Source organism: Cervus elaphus, chromosome 33 (genome assembly GCF_910594005.1).
Source record: "Cervus elaphus chromosome 33, mCerEla1.1, whole genome shotgun sequence".
Lineage (NCBI taxonomy): Eukaryota > Metazoa > Chordata > Mammalia > Artiodactyla > Cervidae > Cervus > Cervus elaphus.
This window is the reverse complement of record NC_057847.1, coordinates 21823011-21840820: the sequence shown is the minus strand read 5'-3', so window position 1 is coordinate 21840820 and position 17810 is coordinate 21823011. Positions and strand designations below refer to the sequence as shown.

At 40.3% G+C, this 17810-nt stretch overlaps 1 protein-coding gene across 1 annotated transcript in view; it reads right to left on the bottom strand.

The window, feature by feature from the left end:
• The window catches only part of TTN (titin), a 276026-nt gene that overhangs the window by 77604 nt on the left and 180612 nt on the right, over positions 1–17810 (bottom strand). The window contains exons 230-265 of the mRNA XM_043894260.1: positions 17483–17761; positions 16986–17394; positions 16752–16876; positions 16381–16647; positions 15383–15652; positions 14986–15288; positions 14563–14865; positions 14094–14281; positions 13891–14005; positions 13499–13783; positions 13252–13403; positions 12413–12560; positions 11766–11943; positions 11356–11477; positions 10973–11260; positions 10567–10863; positions 10261–10447; positions 9693–9808; positions 9301–9600; positions 8883–9182; positions 8688–8793; positions 8403–8599; positions 8014–8319; positions 7640–7918; positions 6794–7093; positions 6387–6689; positions 5703–6065; positions 5114–5416; positions 4682–4981; positions 3895–4191; positions 3506–3790; positions 3119–3412; positions 1747–2046; positions 1328–1636; positions 1049–1239; positions 226–655 (exon numbers count right to left, since the gene is read on the bottom strand). Of these exons, the coding sequence (XP_043750195.1) occupies positions 226–655; positions 1049–1239; positions 1328–1636; positions 1747–2046; positions 3119–3412; positions 3506–3790; positions 3895–4191; positions 4682–4981; positions 5114–5416; positions 5703–6065; positions 6387–6689; positions 6794–7093; positions 7640–7918; positions 8014–8319; positions 8403–8599; positions 8688–8793; positions 8883–9182; positions 9301–9600; positions 9693–9808; positions 10261–10447; positions 10567–10863; positions 10973–11260; positions 11356–11477; positions 11766–11943; positions 12413–12560; positions 13252–13403; positions 13499–13783; positions 13891–14005; positions 14094–14281; positions 14563–14865; positions 14986–15288; positions 15383–15652; positions 16381–16647; positions 16752–16876; positions 16986–17394; positions 17483–17761 (9195 nt within the window). The remainder of the gene's footprint in view (positions 1–225; positions 656–1048; positions 1240–1327; positions 1637–1746; positions 2047–3118; positions 3413–3505; positions 3791–3894; positions 4192–4681; positions 4982–5113; positions 5417–5702; positions 6066–6386; positions 6690–6793; positions 7094–7639; positions 7919–8013; positions 8320–8402; positions 8600–8687; positions 8794–8882; positions 9183–9300; positions 9601–9692; positions 9809–10260; positions 10448–10566; positions 10864–10972; positions 11261–11355; positions 11478–11765; positions 11944–12412; positions 12561–13251; positions 13404–13498; positions 13784–13890; positions 14006–14093; positions 14282–14562; positions 14866–14985; positions 15289–15382; positions 15653–16380; positions 16648–16751; positions 16877–16985; positions 17395–17482; positions 17762–17810) is intronic.

Below are 17810 nucleotides of genomic sequence, written 5' to 3'. Positions count from 1 at the left end.
TGAGTTTCTCTATGTGTATGCATACATATACATATTAGATACATGTGCTTAGTGTGTGTATATGTATATACACACATACATATATACTTTTGACAGTCTACATAAGTACGAAACTTTTAATAAATAAAATAACTTGGCCTAGAATAAATACAAGAAATTTAACAGCACAGTTATCCATTCAGTGGCTCTGCCCTTGATATATTCCAGAGGTGGAAGCATACTTACATATGGGATCTCCAGCAATTTCTGGGTCTGATGGTTCACTGGGAGGGCCAACTCCCGCAGCATTTATTGCCATTGCTCTGAACTGGTATTTAACACCTTCAATCAAACGGGGAACATTAAATTCCACGCCTTTCAAGCCCACTTTGGTTATTGGTGCTCGGCTAACACGTGACCAGTAGGCACCTCCCTCTTCTCTCTTCTCCAGCCAGTAACCAGTAATTGGAGAGCCGCCGTTGTCCAGAGGAGGAGTCCAGCTCACTAGCATCGACCCTTTGGTGCGCTCCAGAACTTTTGGTTTTCCCGGAGGTCCAGGAGTGCGGTAAGGATCTTGAATGACCACTTTATCTGATTTGCATTCATCGCTGATTCCATATTTATTCACTGCCCTAACTCGGAACTCATACTGACCATTGGGGATAAGTTTCCAGATCTAGAAATCGGATGAAAAATAATTTCTTAAAAACAATATACTTATGTTGATTTTCACTTGTTTTAAAATTCAAGTCATTTGATAGGGGAAGACTGTAAAAAGAAATAAATCTATAGACTCAATTATCTGAGTACATACACTTAAACGTGGAGAAAGTCTTTTAAAATGAGAATGTGTACATTTATTGAACCTAATAATTTGTCTCTCAAGTAAAAGAGAATCTGTATATCAAATAGAAATTACTAAGGGGCCTTATGGGCAAGGTGCTAAAAACTAAGGATTTTTGTGTGGAGTTTTAAGTTTAATCATTAAATTCCAAGGTCATGCTAGAATGGTGTTTATTCAGGCTCAAATCCTTTTAATGTGCATAAGAAAATACTTAGAAGAGTTTACCCCATATCTCCTTTCTACAGCTGTGTTGGTAACTTCTTCCCATTCAGCTTTCTTCCTGCTTGCATCGCGCTTGTCGATGATGTAATGGGTGATCTCACTGCCACCATTGTCTAGAGGGGCATCCCATGTTAGGTAGCAAGATTCAGCTTTAATGTCAGTAACAGCAAGATTTCTTGGTGGGGACGGACGATCTGAAAAGGAGCCAATGGAGGAGATTGAGAAGGAAATTCTTAAACAGATGCTGGATTTCATTCTTTTGTAAGAAAGAGGATCACTTACCATATACTTCCACATGGACATTTCGGAACACTGAACCAAGGCGATTAGAAGCAGTCACCGTGTACGTGCCTTTGTCCTCCCGGGTTGCTTTGGGAATGCTAAGCTCAGTCTTTGCCTCACTTCGGGAAACTTCTTCCTTAGTTATCTTAAGTGCATCGGTGGGTTTCTCAATCACAGTTTCATTCTTGGACCACTCAATCTTAGGCATCGGAAGGCCTGTCACATCTGCGGGAATGTTAACGGGCTCTCCCGCCTTAACTTTGATGGTGTCACCTCGAACAGACAGGCGCAACTTAATAGTTGGAGGCACTGCAAAGAGAAGGGCAAGTGGGGGAGAAAACAGCACGGTCATAAGGATGTTCACACAACCTGTGAGACAACATGCATTCAAATGACCATTATGTTTATAGATTCCACACCTTCATCATCTTGTATGACCACGTTAAGAGGCAGGGATGGTTCACTTTCACCAATTTCATTGACGGCCTTGACACGGAACTCATACATTTGGTGTTCATCGAGGTCTTCAACAAGAAAAGATGTGGTGGGGCAGAGGCGCGCGTTAACTCTTTCGAAGTCGGGTTTGTCGTGACGCCGTTTTTCGATGATGTAGCCCTGGATGGGGCAGCCGCCATTGCTGCGGGGCTCCTTCCAGTCGAGGGTGATGGTGGACTTGGTCCTCTCTGTGTATGTGAGCCTCTCAGGAGACGTGGGCGGACCTTCAACCAGAGGCAGGTTGACATGGCAAGAATGAGGCAAATATTCATGTGTGAAATCACATTTCACTTCAAATTACAGGAAAAATAGGTTTCTACTTGGCGTAATGTTACGTCTGTCTTTAAAATCCTCAAAATAATTACCAAAATTACAGGCAATTCATATAGGCAGAATTTTTGTTTGTTTGTTTTTGGTAAACTCTGTAGTCAAGATTATTGATTAAATTGAGGTGCATGTATGCTTTTTTATTTTTAGCATTTTAGATGTTTTACCTCTGTCACTGAGAAAGCTAATTTTAATGACCTAGGAGGGCTGTCTGTGAAATTTTGCTTTGAATGACCAGCTGAGAGCAAAGTATTCCTCTCTCATTAACAGAAAATGGATATGTCTACCGAATATACTTTGAACCATGTTGCCTCAAGTGTTGGTTTAGGGGTGGAAAGGGAATTTAAGAGATGCTGCTGTAGTTCTGTGTACTGAAGGATAAGATAGAAAGAATAAGCTCAGAATGGTGAAACTAGACCCAATCCATTCTTGACTAGTATTGCAACCAGAAGCAGAGCTTTACTGTCTAAGTCCAGCTCCGTTGTGTTTTTTCTGGCACAACTTGAGCTGCAGCAGACATTTTGAGATGGGCTGTTACAGTGAGAAGGTAATTTTTTGTTTCTTTTTTTGGGTGGTGGTGGAGGAGGAATAATTACTCTGTGGTTCCACAAGAAAGACTTTGCTCTCTAGAATGTGATGTCAGCAGGCATTACCAGTTGTGTGCCATATTAGAGCTTCATATTTGTTCATACCAGTCAAGGAGATTTCCTTTGGTCTTTTTTTCATTTGTGCTAAGCTCCAATGATTTAAGTTTTTCACCACATAAAACCATGCCAAAAATTACACTGAAATTACATTAAATATGGTATCCTTACAGTTGCTTGTAGTTATTTGGTTTTTACCTTTCTCAATACTCCAAATATAAATCTGGAGATTGTTGGGAATTTGAAGCCATAAAACTCCATACATAAATGACATAACTACAAGCAATCAATATTCACTTTATAAACACAAAACTTTCTCTTTTACCTAGTGGGTCAACTGCAAGAATCGGTCCTATTTCAACAGGAGGGCCACAGCCAAACTTGTTCTTGGCAATCACACGGAACATATATTCTTGTCCCTCAAGGAGACCTGTGATGTCACATTTAGATCTCTCAGTCTCTATTGGTTGTCTCCAAGTGTGCATCTTAGCATCCTTTCTTTCAATAATGAAGCCTGTGATTTCACTTCCTCCATCATCTTCTGGATCAGACCAGTTAAGCAGACACATTTTTCTGTTTGTTACAACAGGTTTCAAGTCAAGAACAGGGCCAGGGACATCTGAAAAATAAAACAGTAACAACAGAAAATCAATGTAGTAAGATAGTATTGCTTAGAGAAAATCCTATGGAAATCCATGTTAACATTTCTTACCAAAAACTTCTACCCGGGCTGCTGCAAATTTGGAACCACAGCTATTGGTAGCTGTAATCACATATCTGCCATGGTCTTTTCTCAATGCATTCTTGATAATTAATTCAGACTTGGTCCCAACGTTCTCTATTTCAACACGGTCTTTATCCAGCTTGCCTTCTTCAATGGTCCACACTTTTGTTGGCACTGGACGGCCAGTCACCACAGCTGGAATTCTGAGAGTCTTCCCAGCCATAATCTGTATTCCACCCTTGACAGAAACATCTAGTTCCACAGTTGGAGGCTCTGTTGAAAGAGAACAGTCATACATTAGCTCCAGAAAGATGGGGAGGAAAAAAATCTTATCCTGGGAAAATACCCATCATCTTATTCATGTCCCTGTTAAGTACCTTGTGGTTCAGCCACAGTAACAGGTTCTGTTTCTCCAGGCGGCCCTTCACCGGCAACGTTGACGGCAGTCACTCGAAGTTTGTAATCAGCACCCTCTCGGATTTCTCTGACCGTGTACTCACGGGGCTTGATCATCTTCTCTGTGCAGCGGGACCATTCATTTGTGCCAACCAGCTGCTTATAGACATAGTAGCCAACAATTTCCCCACCACCATTGAAAGCTGGGGGTTCCCAGGCCAGTTCAATCGTTGTGGAACTCGTGTCAGCGACTCTGGGGATGGGTGGCCCAGGTGGAGCTAGAATGAATGCACACACAGAAATCAAAACTCACTGACGGTTTGAAAATGTGCAGTAGCTTATGCTACCCCATTTCTTCCCCACAGTATGTTACATGTAATATGGGTAAATATTGCTCCCTGAAACTTTGAAGGTATATATACAAATGTTTATGATTTTACACTGCAACCTCAACATATGTATGTAGTTACTGCTAGTATTTAGCTTGTTTTCCAGCTTTGAGATATTACATATAATGTATGTAAGTTTTAGGTGTACAACGTGATGAGTTGATATGTGTATATATTACAGAATGATTACCTCAGAAATGTTAGTTAACACCACCATCCCCTCACATAATTACCAGTTTTTAGTAGCATTTAAGATCTACTCTCTTAACAACTTTCAAGCATACAAAACTTGAAAACTAGAAATTAAAAGTAGCAGTAAACAGTACTGTTAATTATAGTGACCACGCAGTACCCTCTTTCTTCTTAAGGAATTACTTACAGATTGGATCACGTGCTGTTTTGGGGTCTGAGGGGGGACTGAACTTTCCAGGTCCAGCTGCATTTTCAGCACATACTCTAAAGACATAGGTGAGTCCTTCTAAAAGGCCTTCTACCTTGGTCTTCAAAGAATTCAGAAGGTTTCGGTTCACACGAGACCAGTGTGTGCTGTTCACCTCACGTTTTTCAAGCCAGTAACCCAAGATGGGGCTTCCATTATCTTTTGGTTCATTCCATGTCACTAGCATACTGTTACTGGTGACATCTTCCACAATGGGCTTATCAGGTGCATCAGGTGGTTCTGATTAAAATAAAAAAAGGCAAGTTTGAATTAATTCCCTAGTATGACATAAAAATTCAAGTGTATAAGCTGGGATAATGTATATAGCAACATATGATAAAAAGGCAAAGTTTAGATGCTAAAGAACCTTACCAAATGGATCTTTAGCTATAAATGGCTTTGAAACACATGGTGGTCCAGGCCCAAACCTATTTTCAGCTCTTACACGGAAGAGATACTCTTTTCCTTCAATCAGCTTTGTCACTGAATATTTGCAGTGCCTAAGCGTTGAGGTGACAACCATCCATTCTGAGTCAGGTTTTGTCTTGTCTTTCTTTTCCAAAGTGTAGTTTAAAATTTCACTGCCACCATCATCAAGGGGTGGCTCCCATTTACAGAGGACTGAGGTCTTTCTGATATCTTCAAATTCAAAGTTGATCGGTGGTCCTGGTACATCTGATATTTTAAAAGAAAGAAGTGGTTAAAAATTTTTGTAGCACTGCTTGCAATGGAAAATGTAAATGTTGAATGTGCTTCAGTGACGTCAACTTCTGTGTTTCCTACATCTGTCTTCATATCACATTAGCTAATGAATAACAACGTCAGTTTTCTTTGACGTAGCCAGGAGAAGAAAATGAGAATGAGGACACCTGACTGAAGCTATTTCCCACTCCTTTTAACTGCCCCCACGAACTCTTATATTAACTTTCTTCCACTGCAAAGTGTAGTCTTACGTACTTACCTAGCACACAGACGGTACATGGAGCTTTTGCAATACCATGGTCATTTTCAGCTTTGATCATGAACAGGCCATGATCGGGTCGGACAGAATCTCGGACACGTAGCTGAGATTCTCCTTTTTTACTGTTGTCGATACTCAGACGCTGTGTCAGAGGCAGGACGAATGGTTGTTCTTCTTGAACTTCACCCTTCCTTCTCCTAACCAAGGGTTCTACCCGCTTCTTAATCTCCTCTGGTGTGATAATACTTTCATCCTTTAGCCATGTAATTGTTGGGTAAGGTGAGCCAGAAATAATTGCATCAAGTGCTATTTCATCACCTCGTCTGACTTCTAGGCTTGTTTTCATAATGATTTTCGGGGCATCTGTAACGATTAAAAGCAATAATTGTTTTCAGTTCTGATGAAAATGTCTGAAGTGAAGTCGCTCAGTCATGTCCCACTCTTTGTGACCCCATGGACTGTAGCCTACCAGGCTCCTCCGTCCATGGAATTTTCCAGGCAAGAAGACTGGAGTGGGGTGCCATTTCCTTCTCCAGGGGATATTCCTGACCTAGGGACCGAACCTGGGTCTCCCGCATTGCAGGCAGACACTTTACCATCTGAGCCACCTGGGAAGCCCTGACAGAACATTATTCTCATTTCTTTCATGATGGGAAGATGGCAAACCCATTAAACATGACTTACCAATAGGATCCACAGCTTTGGTTGGAGGAGTGGCCCGAGAGGGTTCACCAATACCAGCAGCATTTTCTGCTCGCACACGGAATTGGTATTCCTTTCCCTCTTCAAGGCCTTTTGCTGTATAGGTCAGGACTGGGACCAGGTGTTCATTGCATCTCTTCCATCTCTCTTCACCTTTAGCAATCTTCTCTATGATGTAACCCATTATCTTGCTTCCTCCATCATACAAAGGTGGCTTCCATGTAATAGTCATTGCCTCAGCTGTAGGATTATGTACCTCAACATCTACAGGTGGATCAGGGGGTTCTGGAGTACAAGAATAAAACCTGTTAATATAGGGAAACCCATCTTGTTAAAAAAAAAAAAAAAGCACAACTCCTAGCTTTATGATGTTCACAACCCAAACTTACGCTTTGGATCTTGAGCAATGACTGGATTTTTCAGTTCAATATATTCGCCTCCACCAATCTTGTTGACAGCTTTAACACGGAAGAAGTATTCACCATTTGGTATGAGATCCTTGACAGTCCAAGACAGTTTGTTCTCACCAGACATGACTGGTATGTACGTCCTCCTCCCAGCTTCTCTGCGTTCCAGGACGTAATGAAGAATTGGGCTTCCACCATCATATTCTGGAGGTTCCCAAGTTAATTTACAAGAACTCTTGGTCACGTCACTTGCTTTAAGATCTCTGCATGGCCCAGGTAGGCCTGTTAAAAATAAAAATGATAACTATTATTATAACCTGAAAAGGCTGGGTATTAAGAATACACACTTTCTCTGTGTAGGACACTGTAAGCCATTTAGCATCCTTGACTCTAAACTATTAAATATCGGTAGCTCCCCCTTAGTTTTGTTCCAAGCAAAAGTGGCCCCCCAAATTTCCAAACACTGTCCACCACCATGTGTGGGGGAAGGGGCAGAAAATGTTACCACCCCTGGTTGAGAACATTATGAAAACTTGAAAATACAATTAATAAATGAGTATTGGTTATTTAAACATTCTTTTGGTATATCTTTTATTCAAATTGCTATTTCATATGCAAATAATTACAAGAGAAGTAAACAAATGTAATCAGAGTTTAGTAATTTCATTTCTTTGGAATTGCTTTGCTTCTCATATGGTAAGAAATAATCTGAAAGGACATTTAGTTTACAAATAGCCAACTCATGAAGCCATTTCTACTAGCACTGCAGAGTTAACCATTTTTCCCAACATGTAAAGCACGCCTGGTATTTCATCAAAGAATGATTACCTATGACTTTGACATTGATTGAGGCGGTTGCTGAGCCAAGCTTATTCTCTAGGGTAATGGTGTAAATGCCAGCATCGGCACGGACACTCTTGGGAACTTCGAGGTGTGCAGAGATGTGATCGTTCTTCATGGTTAATCTGTCACTTGCTTTAACTTCTTTGCCGTCTTTATGCCAACTAACAGTTGGAACTGGGACAGCTCTGAAGGGAACAGGAATGCTTAACTTTTCACCTTCAATGACAACAATGTCGTGAGTCTCCAGATCAATGGTTGGCTTGCCTATAATCCAAAAGGGGGCAGAAAATAGTTATGTCAAAATGCAATGCAGGAGTAAAGTTTGCTGTATTAGTTGTAAAAAGAAACTGTGTTCTTACAGTCTGGGTCTTTGGCGACCACGTTTTCAGAGATCTCAGATGGCTCACTGACTCCAATGGCATTAACCGCTCTCACTCTCAGCACATACTCCTTGTCGGGCACAACACCTTCTTCAACCTTGAATTTCAAGTCTTTTATTGGGCGAGAATTAACTCGCATCCATTTCTCAGTGCCTACTGGACACATTTCAACATGGTATCCTATAATAGGACTTCCACCATTTTTCTCTGGAGGTTTCCAAGCAATGTCAATGTGCTTTCTCCCAGCATCAGTAACATGCAGGTCAAGAGGAGGTGAAGGAGGACCTTAAAAGACAGTGAAATGTTTGCATCCATAATCTCATCATCAAACTCTGGACAATATCCTTTGTAAAATCAGCACTACTTACTTGTTGGATCTTCAACTTTCAGGATTTCTGTTGGTTCACTTGGGTGACCAACTCCAGCCTCATTCTCTGCCCGAACCTGAAACTGGACCTCTGTTCCTTCAATGACATCAGTTACTCTAAAGTGACAGTCAGGTCCTGAGGTCTTTCCAGCTTTCACCCAACGGGTACCTAATTTTTCTTTCTTCTCAATGACATATCTATTGAAACAACAAGCATGTTGTTAACACTAATAAAGAATTTTCAGCCAGATATAATTTTTTCCTTATGAGTTAATTAACACTCTACCTCTGTATTGGTCTTCCACCATCATTTTTAGGTGGTTCCCACTTCAGGTCAATATGTCCTTTCGTCACATCAACCACTGTCAGAGCGTAGGGTGGTCCAGGCGTGGCTGAAAGCAAGATTTTCGTCGGTTAGAAAAACCAGAGAGAAAAGTGACAATCTGCTATAAATGGTGTCACAAACATGAAGTTAGCATACTAAAGGTGTCCTTGGCCAGGACAGAGTCCTCCACTTCACAGTAGTCGCTCTGTCCTATGGCATTTTCTGCAGCAACTCGGAACACATATAACGAGCCCTCCGTCAGCGGGGTCACCGTGCACTTGGTGTCCTTCACGGTCGTATCCACCGTTTGCCAGCCTTTCCGTCTCACGTCTCTCTTTTCCACAATGTAGTTGGTGATGGGCGACCCGCCATCCTTCTCAGGAACAGTCCACTTTAGGTCTGCTGTATTTTTTGTAATATTGATCACTTCAAGCCAGCGAGGTGGTGATGGGGGATCTGAAGGAAAAAAAAATAGTCAATTTTTTATTGTCCAATATTCAGTTTTCACTAAATTTTCTAGTCGTCACTAAGAAGAACCCAGATAGCAAAGATGAAATAATCAAAAGTGACTTACAGAGCTTCTCCCGGCAAAGCACAGGGTCGCTGGGCTCACTGGGCTCACTTTCCCCGGCCTTGTTCACAGCTCTAACTCGAAATGAGTATTCCTGTCCTTCCATGAGCCCTGGGAGCAGATGCTGGGTGGTGGGAACTCCTTCAGCCACTCGGACCCAGTCATCTGTTCCAGTCTTTAGCATTTCAATGACATAAGAATCTATCTTTGCCCCTCCATCATGTTCTGGCTTTGTCCAGTTCAGCATTAATGATGTTCTGCCTATATCTTTCACAACTGGTTTTCCAGGGGGCCATGGAGGGTCTGCAAGCCAATGAAATGAAATCATTATTTAGGTTTGTCAAAAGGAATTAATATAAGCTTCAAAACAATCACAGAAAACGAATGAATCATACCTATGGCATCCTTTATTAAGATTGGCTCAGTTGATTTGCTTGGTTTTCCAGGTCCAGCAAGATTTTCAGCCAGCACACGGAATCGGTATTTTTTCTTATTTGTGAGACCTTTCACTCTGAATTAGGAACAAAATGTGAGTTGAATACCATGATGAAAAGCAGAAACTTCTATTTATTTCACATAGAAGAACGTAATTAATTTAAAGATTGGTTCGGCAATTTAAATGAAAATATTTCAATATAAATTAAAAATTGCCTTTTCATGGTCACACACAAGATTTGGTCACATGTACCAATCTAATTATAATATCTATAATAATAATCGTTAATATACTGGAGGACCAAACACTTTGGGACTTTCATAAAGTTGATATTTTATGGTAAGAAATTAAGAAGTGTGTCCTTCAATGGAATTTATGTCTTTTTTGAAATTATGTGGTAATAGAAAAGATCAGATCATTAAAATTTTTATAGTAATATATAATCAGATATATTCAAAAGGAATGCTAAAGAATGAAAATCTGTATGCACTGCTGTTTTAACATTGTGATGGAGAGCTTGGGCATACCTGTATGTTGTGTCCTTTATTGGCATCTTATTGCATCTAACCCATTTATCACTTTCAGGATCTAATCGTTCAACCCAGTATCCTGTGATGGGGCTGCCACCATCGTCATCTGGCTCACACCATGTGAGGGTCACTGCATCTTTAGTGATGTCAGAAGGTTCGAGGCGAGTTGGAGGTCCAGGCGGATCTATAGACAGGATAATCATATGGGTTATATAGCCTTTATACAAATATGACAACTAAGGATACATTTAACATAAGCATCCTTTTTTTTTCTTTAAACTAACTGATTAATGAGAAACTTACCAAACTGAAATTTGGCTGTTATTGGAGTGGCCTGAACTGGCTCACCAACACCGTACATGTTTTCTGCAGCAACTCTAAAGATGTATTCTTTATTGGGTGTTAACTTGGTTGCCTTGAACTTGGTATCCTTGACAGTTGATGAGAGCTTGTGCCACATATCACTGTCAGTGGCTCTTCTCTCCACAACGTAATTTGTGATTTTAGATCCACCATCATCACGTGGTGGGTTCCATGTAAGAAGACACGACTCGTTGGTCACTTCTGTGATGTCAAAAGCAGCTGGGGGTCCGGGTTTATCTGTGGATGGCATTACACACTCAGAAAAAACCACATTTTTAAATCACGTTTTCTTTTCAAAAGTAGCTGGAATGAGTTTGCTCATTTTTAAAACGAGAACCTCCCTTACCTAAGACGTTCACTTCTACCACGGCGGTGGCCCGACCACAGACGTTCACGGCCTCGATGATGTAGGTGCCAGTGTCACTTCTCTTACTATCCATGATTGTCACTGTGGATTTTTTAGGAATGTTTTCAATGGTGATTCTTTTGTCCTGTTTCAGAAGCATGTCAGCCTTTGTCCAGGTTATTTTAGGTTCAGGCTTGCCGGTTACAGTGGCAGGAAGTTCAATCTTAGTTCCTGCTTTTACAGTGATACCCGCAAGGAGCTTCACATCCAGGAAAATTTCTGGAGCCTCTAAATTGGAGAAGATTATTTAAGATGTTAGCAAGTTCAGGTGGAGTTAAAGTCAGAAGTCTTGACTAAATAAAGCAAAAACCTAAAGTAAGTACCCTGTGTGTCTACAGCCTGGATTTCTTCTGTGGGTTTGCTTGGCTTGCTAGGTCCTAGCCTGTTCAAGGCCTTCACACGGTAGGCATACCACTGGCCTTCTTCAAGACCTGTCACTTCCATTCTGTCAGAGAACAAGAGAGGATATTTTACTTTAATGCATTTCATCTGTCCCATTGTGTAGTATTCATAATATTTCCCAAATTCATACCCCTGGTATAATACTATCCTTTAATTCTGGATTGCTTCAATATTTTAATTAATAAAAATATTGATTAAAGGGTAAGTTCAGCAGCACTTTAAAAAAAATTAGACAGACCCACCAAAGAAGTTCTAAACTTAACATTTAGACTTTCCAAAATAAAGCCCATGTAGTAAGAGTACTCTTATGTCAAATAATTTAAAAACTTACTTTGTTTCTGCCACTGGTTCTCCACAGGCGACCCACCGATCAGAACCACGTGGGCATTTTTCAACTATATACCCTTTGATGCGTGAACCACCATCGTGTTTAGGTGGATCCCATGTTAGGAAGATGCTCTTGGCTGTTCGATCTCTCCACTTAACATTCTCTGGTGGGTCAGGTACCGCTATAGCATTTTAAAGAGAGAGGGTCAGGCTTAGATAGACCATCTGTGAAATCTCTACGTTGCCAACCTGTGTCTTTCCCCCATAACTTCAACTCCAGGTCTAAAGCAAAAACAGGTGGGAATTCCCTGGTGGTCCAGGGGTTAGGACTCCACATTTTTACTGCTATAACCTAGGTTCAATCCCATAAGCCACTCTTTGCTACCTTGTGGAGTATAGCCCACCAGGCTCCTCTGTCCATGGGATTTTCCAGGCAAGAATACTGGAGTGGGTTGCCATTTCCTTCTCCAAGGGATCTTCCCAACCCAGGGATAGAACCCAGGTCTCCCGCATTGCAGGCAGATGCTTTAACCTCTCAGCCACCAGGGAAGCCCCTCCATAAGCCACATAAGTGTGGCCAAAAAATAAATAAGAAAAAAATAAAAACAGGTAACAAGAGGCTAGGTAAGAAATTATCAAGGATGTACTCACTTGCAGGAGCTGACATATTTACAGGTTCATCAACATATGCGGGTTCTCCAGGGCCACACTTGTTACGAGCACAGACTTTAAATAAATATTCTTTTCCTTGAAGAAGATCAGGAACTGTGAATTCTAGGTCAGTCACAGAGTCTGTAACCTGGGACAAAGCAATACAATTAATTAGCTGTTTTCCAAAAACTCTCTGCCCAAGTCAAGGTTTTTCCATGAGCAGAGTTTTGAATGCTAAGGATGATTCATGTGTTAATTTCATATTAAGGAAAAAGTTGCAAAGAAAGATACAAAATAATATTTGACCCTTAATATAAGGTGGAATTGTTTCATAAGTTATATGCATTAAAAAGTCGGCAAATAAGGTATTGATTCTTTCTACCAACTGGGCAAGTAGAAGTATGATAAATCAAGGTTAAAGGAAAGTAATGGTATAAACTAGGGAGAGAAAATGGCAGATTAGGCCAACTAAGGTTATCTAGTGGAGTGAGAAGTATGATGACCAGGGAGTTAATTTAGTACTTAGTGTCCTTAGAATGGCTTATAGCCCTTTTAAAAGGACGTACTGGATACTAATCAGGTACTAAGTAAATAAGTAGGGTTTGCTTTATTTTTTTTTTTTAAACAAACCTAGCTGAAGATCTGGTAAAGCTCACAGAATGAGGCAATTACACCAAATCTTAGTTGAACTACCTCAGGAAGCATTAGCATCAATACATTTTAAAAAGATAGAGGTACTTTTTCAGCAGTGTAGAGGTAAAAACATTTAACTCTGCAAGGCATCACAGGGTGTCCCCCATTCTCTTTTCTGGAGTTGGTGCATTGTGCTCAAAACTCACTTTAGTCCATATTTTCCGGCTGACTTCACGCTTTTCAATAACATATCCAGTTAATGGACTTCCTCCATCGTCTTCTGGTGGTTCCCAAGTCAAATGTACTGAGTCCTTGGTTATATCACCAAATTTCAGTTCTTTGGGTGCACTTGGGCGAGCTGAAAAAAAAATTCAGTCAGAATCATTAATAGCGTGAACCAATATTTGTTAGTACCATCAAATTACCTTATATGATAAAAGGTTAGTTCCTTACCAATTACGTTGACATCAATCTCCCCAGAAATTGCCTTCGCACGATTTTCTAACTTCAGTGTATAAATGCCCTTGTCTGGACGTTCACTTGGAGAAATGACAAGCTCGGCGTAGGCAGACAGGGTTTTCATTTTCACCCGGTCCCCTGCTTCTAGTACTTTATCTCCAAAAGACCAGGTAGCAGTTGGCCTTGGATAGCCTGTGCTTGGCACCAGGATCTTGATGGGATTTGGCACAATAACTTCCAGACCATCTTTAAATGCACTTAAATCCATTGTTGGTTCAGCTACCAAAGAGAAAAATTAATGACTTTCCAATACTATATTTAAATCCCTAGTACCCCCAAAGAAGCTACGAGCTGTTCCCAAATCTAACAATGAAATATCCATTTACCATCAGCATCATCAGCAGTTAGAGGACCAAGAATTTCAGATGGATCTGAAACACCAGCTTCATTTTCTGCAGATACGCGATATAAATACTTATTTCCTTTTTGTAATCCAGTAACCTAAAATTAGGAATCAATATTTGTAAAAAATATATATACATTTAAGTCCACAATCATATACTATTTATTTTAGATACACATGCCCTACCTTGTAAGTCAGTTTAGGGACAAGTTTCTTATTGCAACGAATCCAATTGTCTTTTCCTTCTTCACAGTGTTCAATTATATAGCCCAAAATTGGGCTTCCTCCATCTTTCAGAGGAGGTTCCCATGTGAGCTGGACTGAGGACTGAGTCTGATCTGAGGCACTTAGGTTCACAGGAGGACTTGGTCTCTCTGGATTGGAAGAAAGAATTGGAGCATACCATTTAATTGTTTTACCACTGGTGCCACCTAGGAAGCCCACCATTTAATTCAGTGACAGATTTATTAAGACAATGCAGTCATCATTTCGATCATCCCTGTAGTCACTGGATAAAAGCAGGCACAGTCTGCATTTCTACAATTTTGTTCAAATTTTTCTGATGTTCTTTGCATTAACTTTGATTTATTTTAATTGATATGCTTAATTTCTTGATTTAGTGGAGTACTTATTTCCCCTTTTTTGATGAACTTACCAATAGGATCAGCAACTTTGATGAACGGTGTGGCTGCACTTGGTTTTCCAACTCCAATTCGGTTTTGGGCCCTGACCCGGAAGCTATACTCTTGTGCTTCCACCACATCAGTGACAGTTGCAGACAGGTCTTCGGCTCTCACTGTCATGGCAGTTTCCCATCTGATAGAAGTCTTGTCCCTTAATTCAATGACGTAGTTTGTGATCTCAGCACCTCCATCATACTCTGGTGGCTCCCATGTCAGTGAGACACCAAATCTGTTCACATCAGTGATCGTTACATTCAGAGGAGGGCCTGGAACATCTGCATTTCATCACAGAAGAAAACATGGGCTTTCAGTTATCTCAGAGATAAAAGCAAAGATAAATTGCTTTTCAATTTACTTAAAGATACTTTTCAATTTACTTAAAAAAGTCTTCTTACCATATTTACTCCTCGCTTCTACAGGACTGTCAGTTTCTACTGGTTCACCAGTGCCAACTCTGTTCCTTGCACTCACACGGAATAGGTACTCAACTCCTCCTTTCTGTAATCCAGTGACAGTAAACTCACAGCTGTCTGCACGGTCAGTGGCCAGAACCCATGTCTTTCTCTTGATGTCACGTCTTTCAACAACATAACCTATGATTTTGCTTCCACCATCACTTAGTGGTTCTTCCCAAGCAAGGCTCACTTCACCATCAAATGTTTCTGTCACTTCTAAGTTACGTACTGGCCCAGGAACATCTGAAATTCACATATACAGTTTTTTTTTTTTTAGTGTATTATCACATTTTTAGTTGTGCTTTGCCAGTAAAGTCCAAGTGACTCAAGGGCTTACCAATAACTTTTAAATTGATGAATCCTTCTGCTTTTCCATGTTTGTTCTGAAGCACAATTTTATACCTTCCTTTGTCTCCTTTCTTGGCTTTTAAAATTCTGAAGGAAGTTTGTTCAGCTGTGGTATCAACTGTTTTTGAAGAGAGGGGTTCATTTTCTTTAAACCACTCAGCTTCTGCTTTGGGGTAGGCATAGTAGGGCACCACCATCGTCAGAGGCTGGCCAGCATCAACCTCCAGGTCTTGGTCAGCTGTCTTGATTTTAGGTGCAGCTAGTGAGAAAAATCATATATGAATGTTTTTGAGTGCTTGATTGTAGTCCAGAGATGCCTTAGCTGTTTTACTATGCATTTGTCAGCAAATACTAGTTACATAACCTTGGAAGCATATCACAGTAACTTTACAGTGGAGACTTCGAGTTCTCACAGCTTACTGGACAAATGATCAGACTCTGAAGAATAGAGGATTAAGGATGATATGAAACCATAAAATCTCCATTCTTTGCTGTTAATAATAACAGGCCTAAATATAGTGCATAAAACATGCTTTTTGTTTTATATAGAGTAGGTACCTCATATTTAGTTCAAGATAAATCAGACAAACTTGTTCTTATGTACAAGAGGTGTATTAATGACTTTTTCAAAATGTCAACTGATGCAGATGTCTTAGAAGCCTGGGTCAGAATGAGAACAGATCTAAGAGGCCCCACAGGGACTTGGAAAGTAGAAAAGAATAGGGCTGGCTCTAGGTCTCGGTTTGCTGGGGAGACTCACAGGGCAATAGGTTAATTCTAGGAGCTAATGAACAGCTGCCATATGCCAGGAACTGTGCTGGATTTCAGTAAGTAAAGAGCAAAGCTCTTCGTGGTAAGAGGAATTAGAATAGTTAACATGTGGACAGGGCTTAATAGGAATAAAAGGGTCTCACAAACATTTTCTCATCAACTGTGAAGTATCTGTAGTACTGTAAGGCTATCTGAAGACAAAAGAAAGGGACTTACCTGCCAGTTCAAGCTTAGCTCTGGCTTCTTTGTCTTTGGCAATAAATCTGTATTCACCCTGGTCACGGGGCTTGATGTCACAAATCTGTAGCCTGTGTATCTTTCCTTCACTCATCATCTGGTGTTTGTCACCCTGGACAATAATCATGTTGTTTTTGAGCCACTGGACTTCCACCTTATCTTTGTTGAGCTCAGCTAAAAAGACAACATCAGCACCAGGGGCTTCAAGGATGTCTTGGGGAGGTCTGATGATCTCAACAGGAATTTCTGAAAAGAAAATGTGAAATAAATACAAACTTGTTTGTATTGGGATTAACAACATTGGAAAACTGGTACTAATATGAAAAATCGTCCTTTCATTTAATATGTACCTTCCACAAAAAGTCTAGCTCGAGACTTCCTGTCTTCTACTCCACAAGCATATTCACATTCATCATCCAGCCTGCAGTCTTTTATAATGAGTCTATGTATACTGCCATCTTTTTCAAATTTGAATCTAAAAGAAGAGATTGAATTATTGGTTAGCTTTCATAAGGACCACTAAATTGCCAAACATGTATATGGATATATAGCTAAGAAATAGAGATTGAGATGTTCTCACATACTTTTTGCCTTCTTTAATTTCTCTCCCATTTCTGTACCATTTTACATTTGCTTTCTCTCTGGAGAGCTGGCAGGAGAAGACAGCATCATCAAACTCGGTGACTGTCTGGTCTTCAAGGTGTTCCACAAATTCTGTAGGAGCTTCTATGATGAGAAGCTCAGCAACAGATTTATCTTGTCCTGCAGTGACAACGTATTCACCCTCATCTGGGAAGCCACAATCTTTAATGATTAGAGAGTGCTTATATTTGTCAATTCTATATAAGACACGATTGTCAAAAGCCACTTCTTCTCCATTTTTGGTCCACTTCAGTGTTACGTTGAGCCGGTTCACCTTACACCAGAATGTGACAGATTTCTTCTCCATTGTTTCAATATCTTTAAGAGGCTCAATGATCCTAAGATCTTCCTCTGTTGGAAAGAAGAAGAATGTTGATTTTAGTTGTTTTCATAATAGAAATTGATTTTTAAAATCTCTAATGTCAAATAAGTGACTTACCTTCTACTATTAGATTGGCTGCACTCTTAACATTTTCACCTCTGTGATTGGTCAGAGACACACTATAGTTGGCTTGATCATCTAATTTCGCGTTTCTAATTCTGAGGGTGTAGACCAGGTCTTTTTGGAGAATAATATATTTCGAACTATCAAATATGGCTTCGTCATTTCTGAACCATTTGGCTTTGGCACCTTCGGTGTTGACCTCACAGTTAAAGACAACTTCTTGTTGTTCCTTCACACGGGTGTCCTTCAGAGGAACTATGATCCTGAGTTTTTCTGAAAGCAATCAGCAAGACTTTATAGTATGAAGGACCAAAGTGGTAGA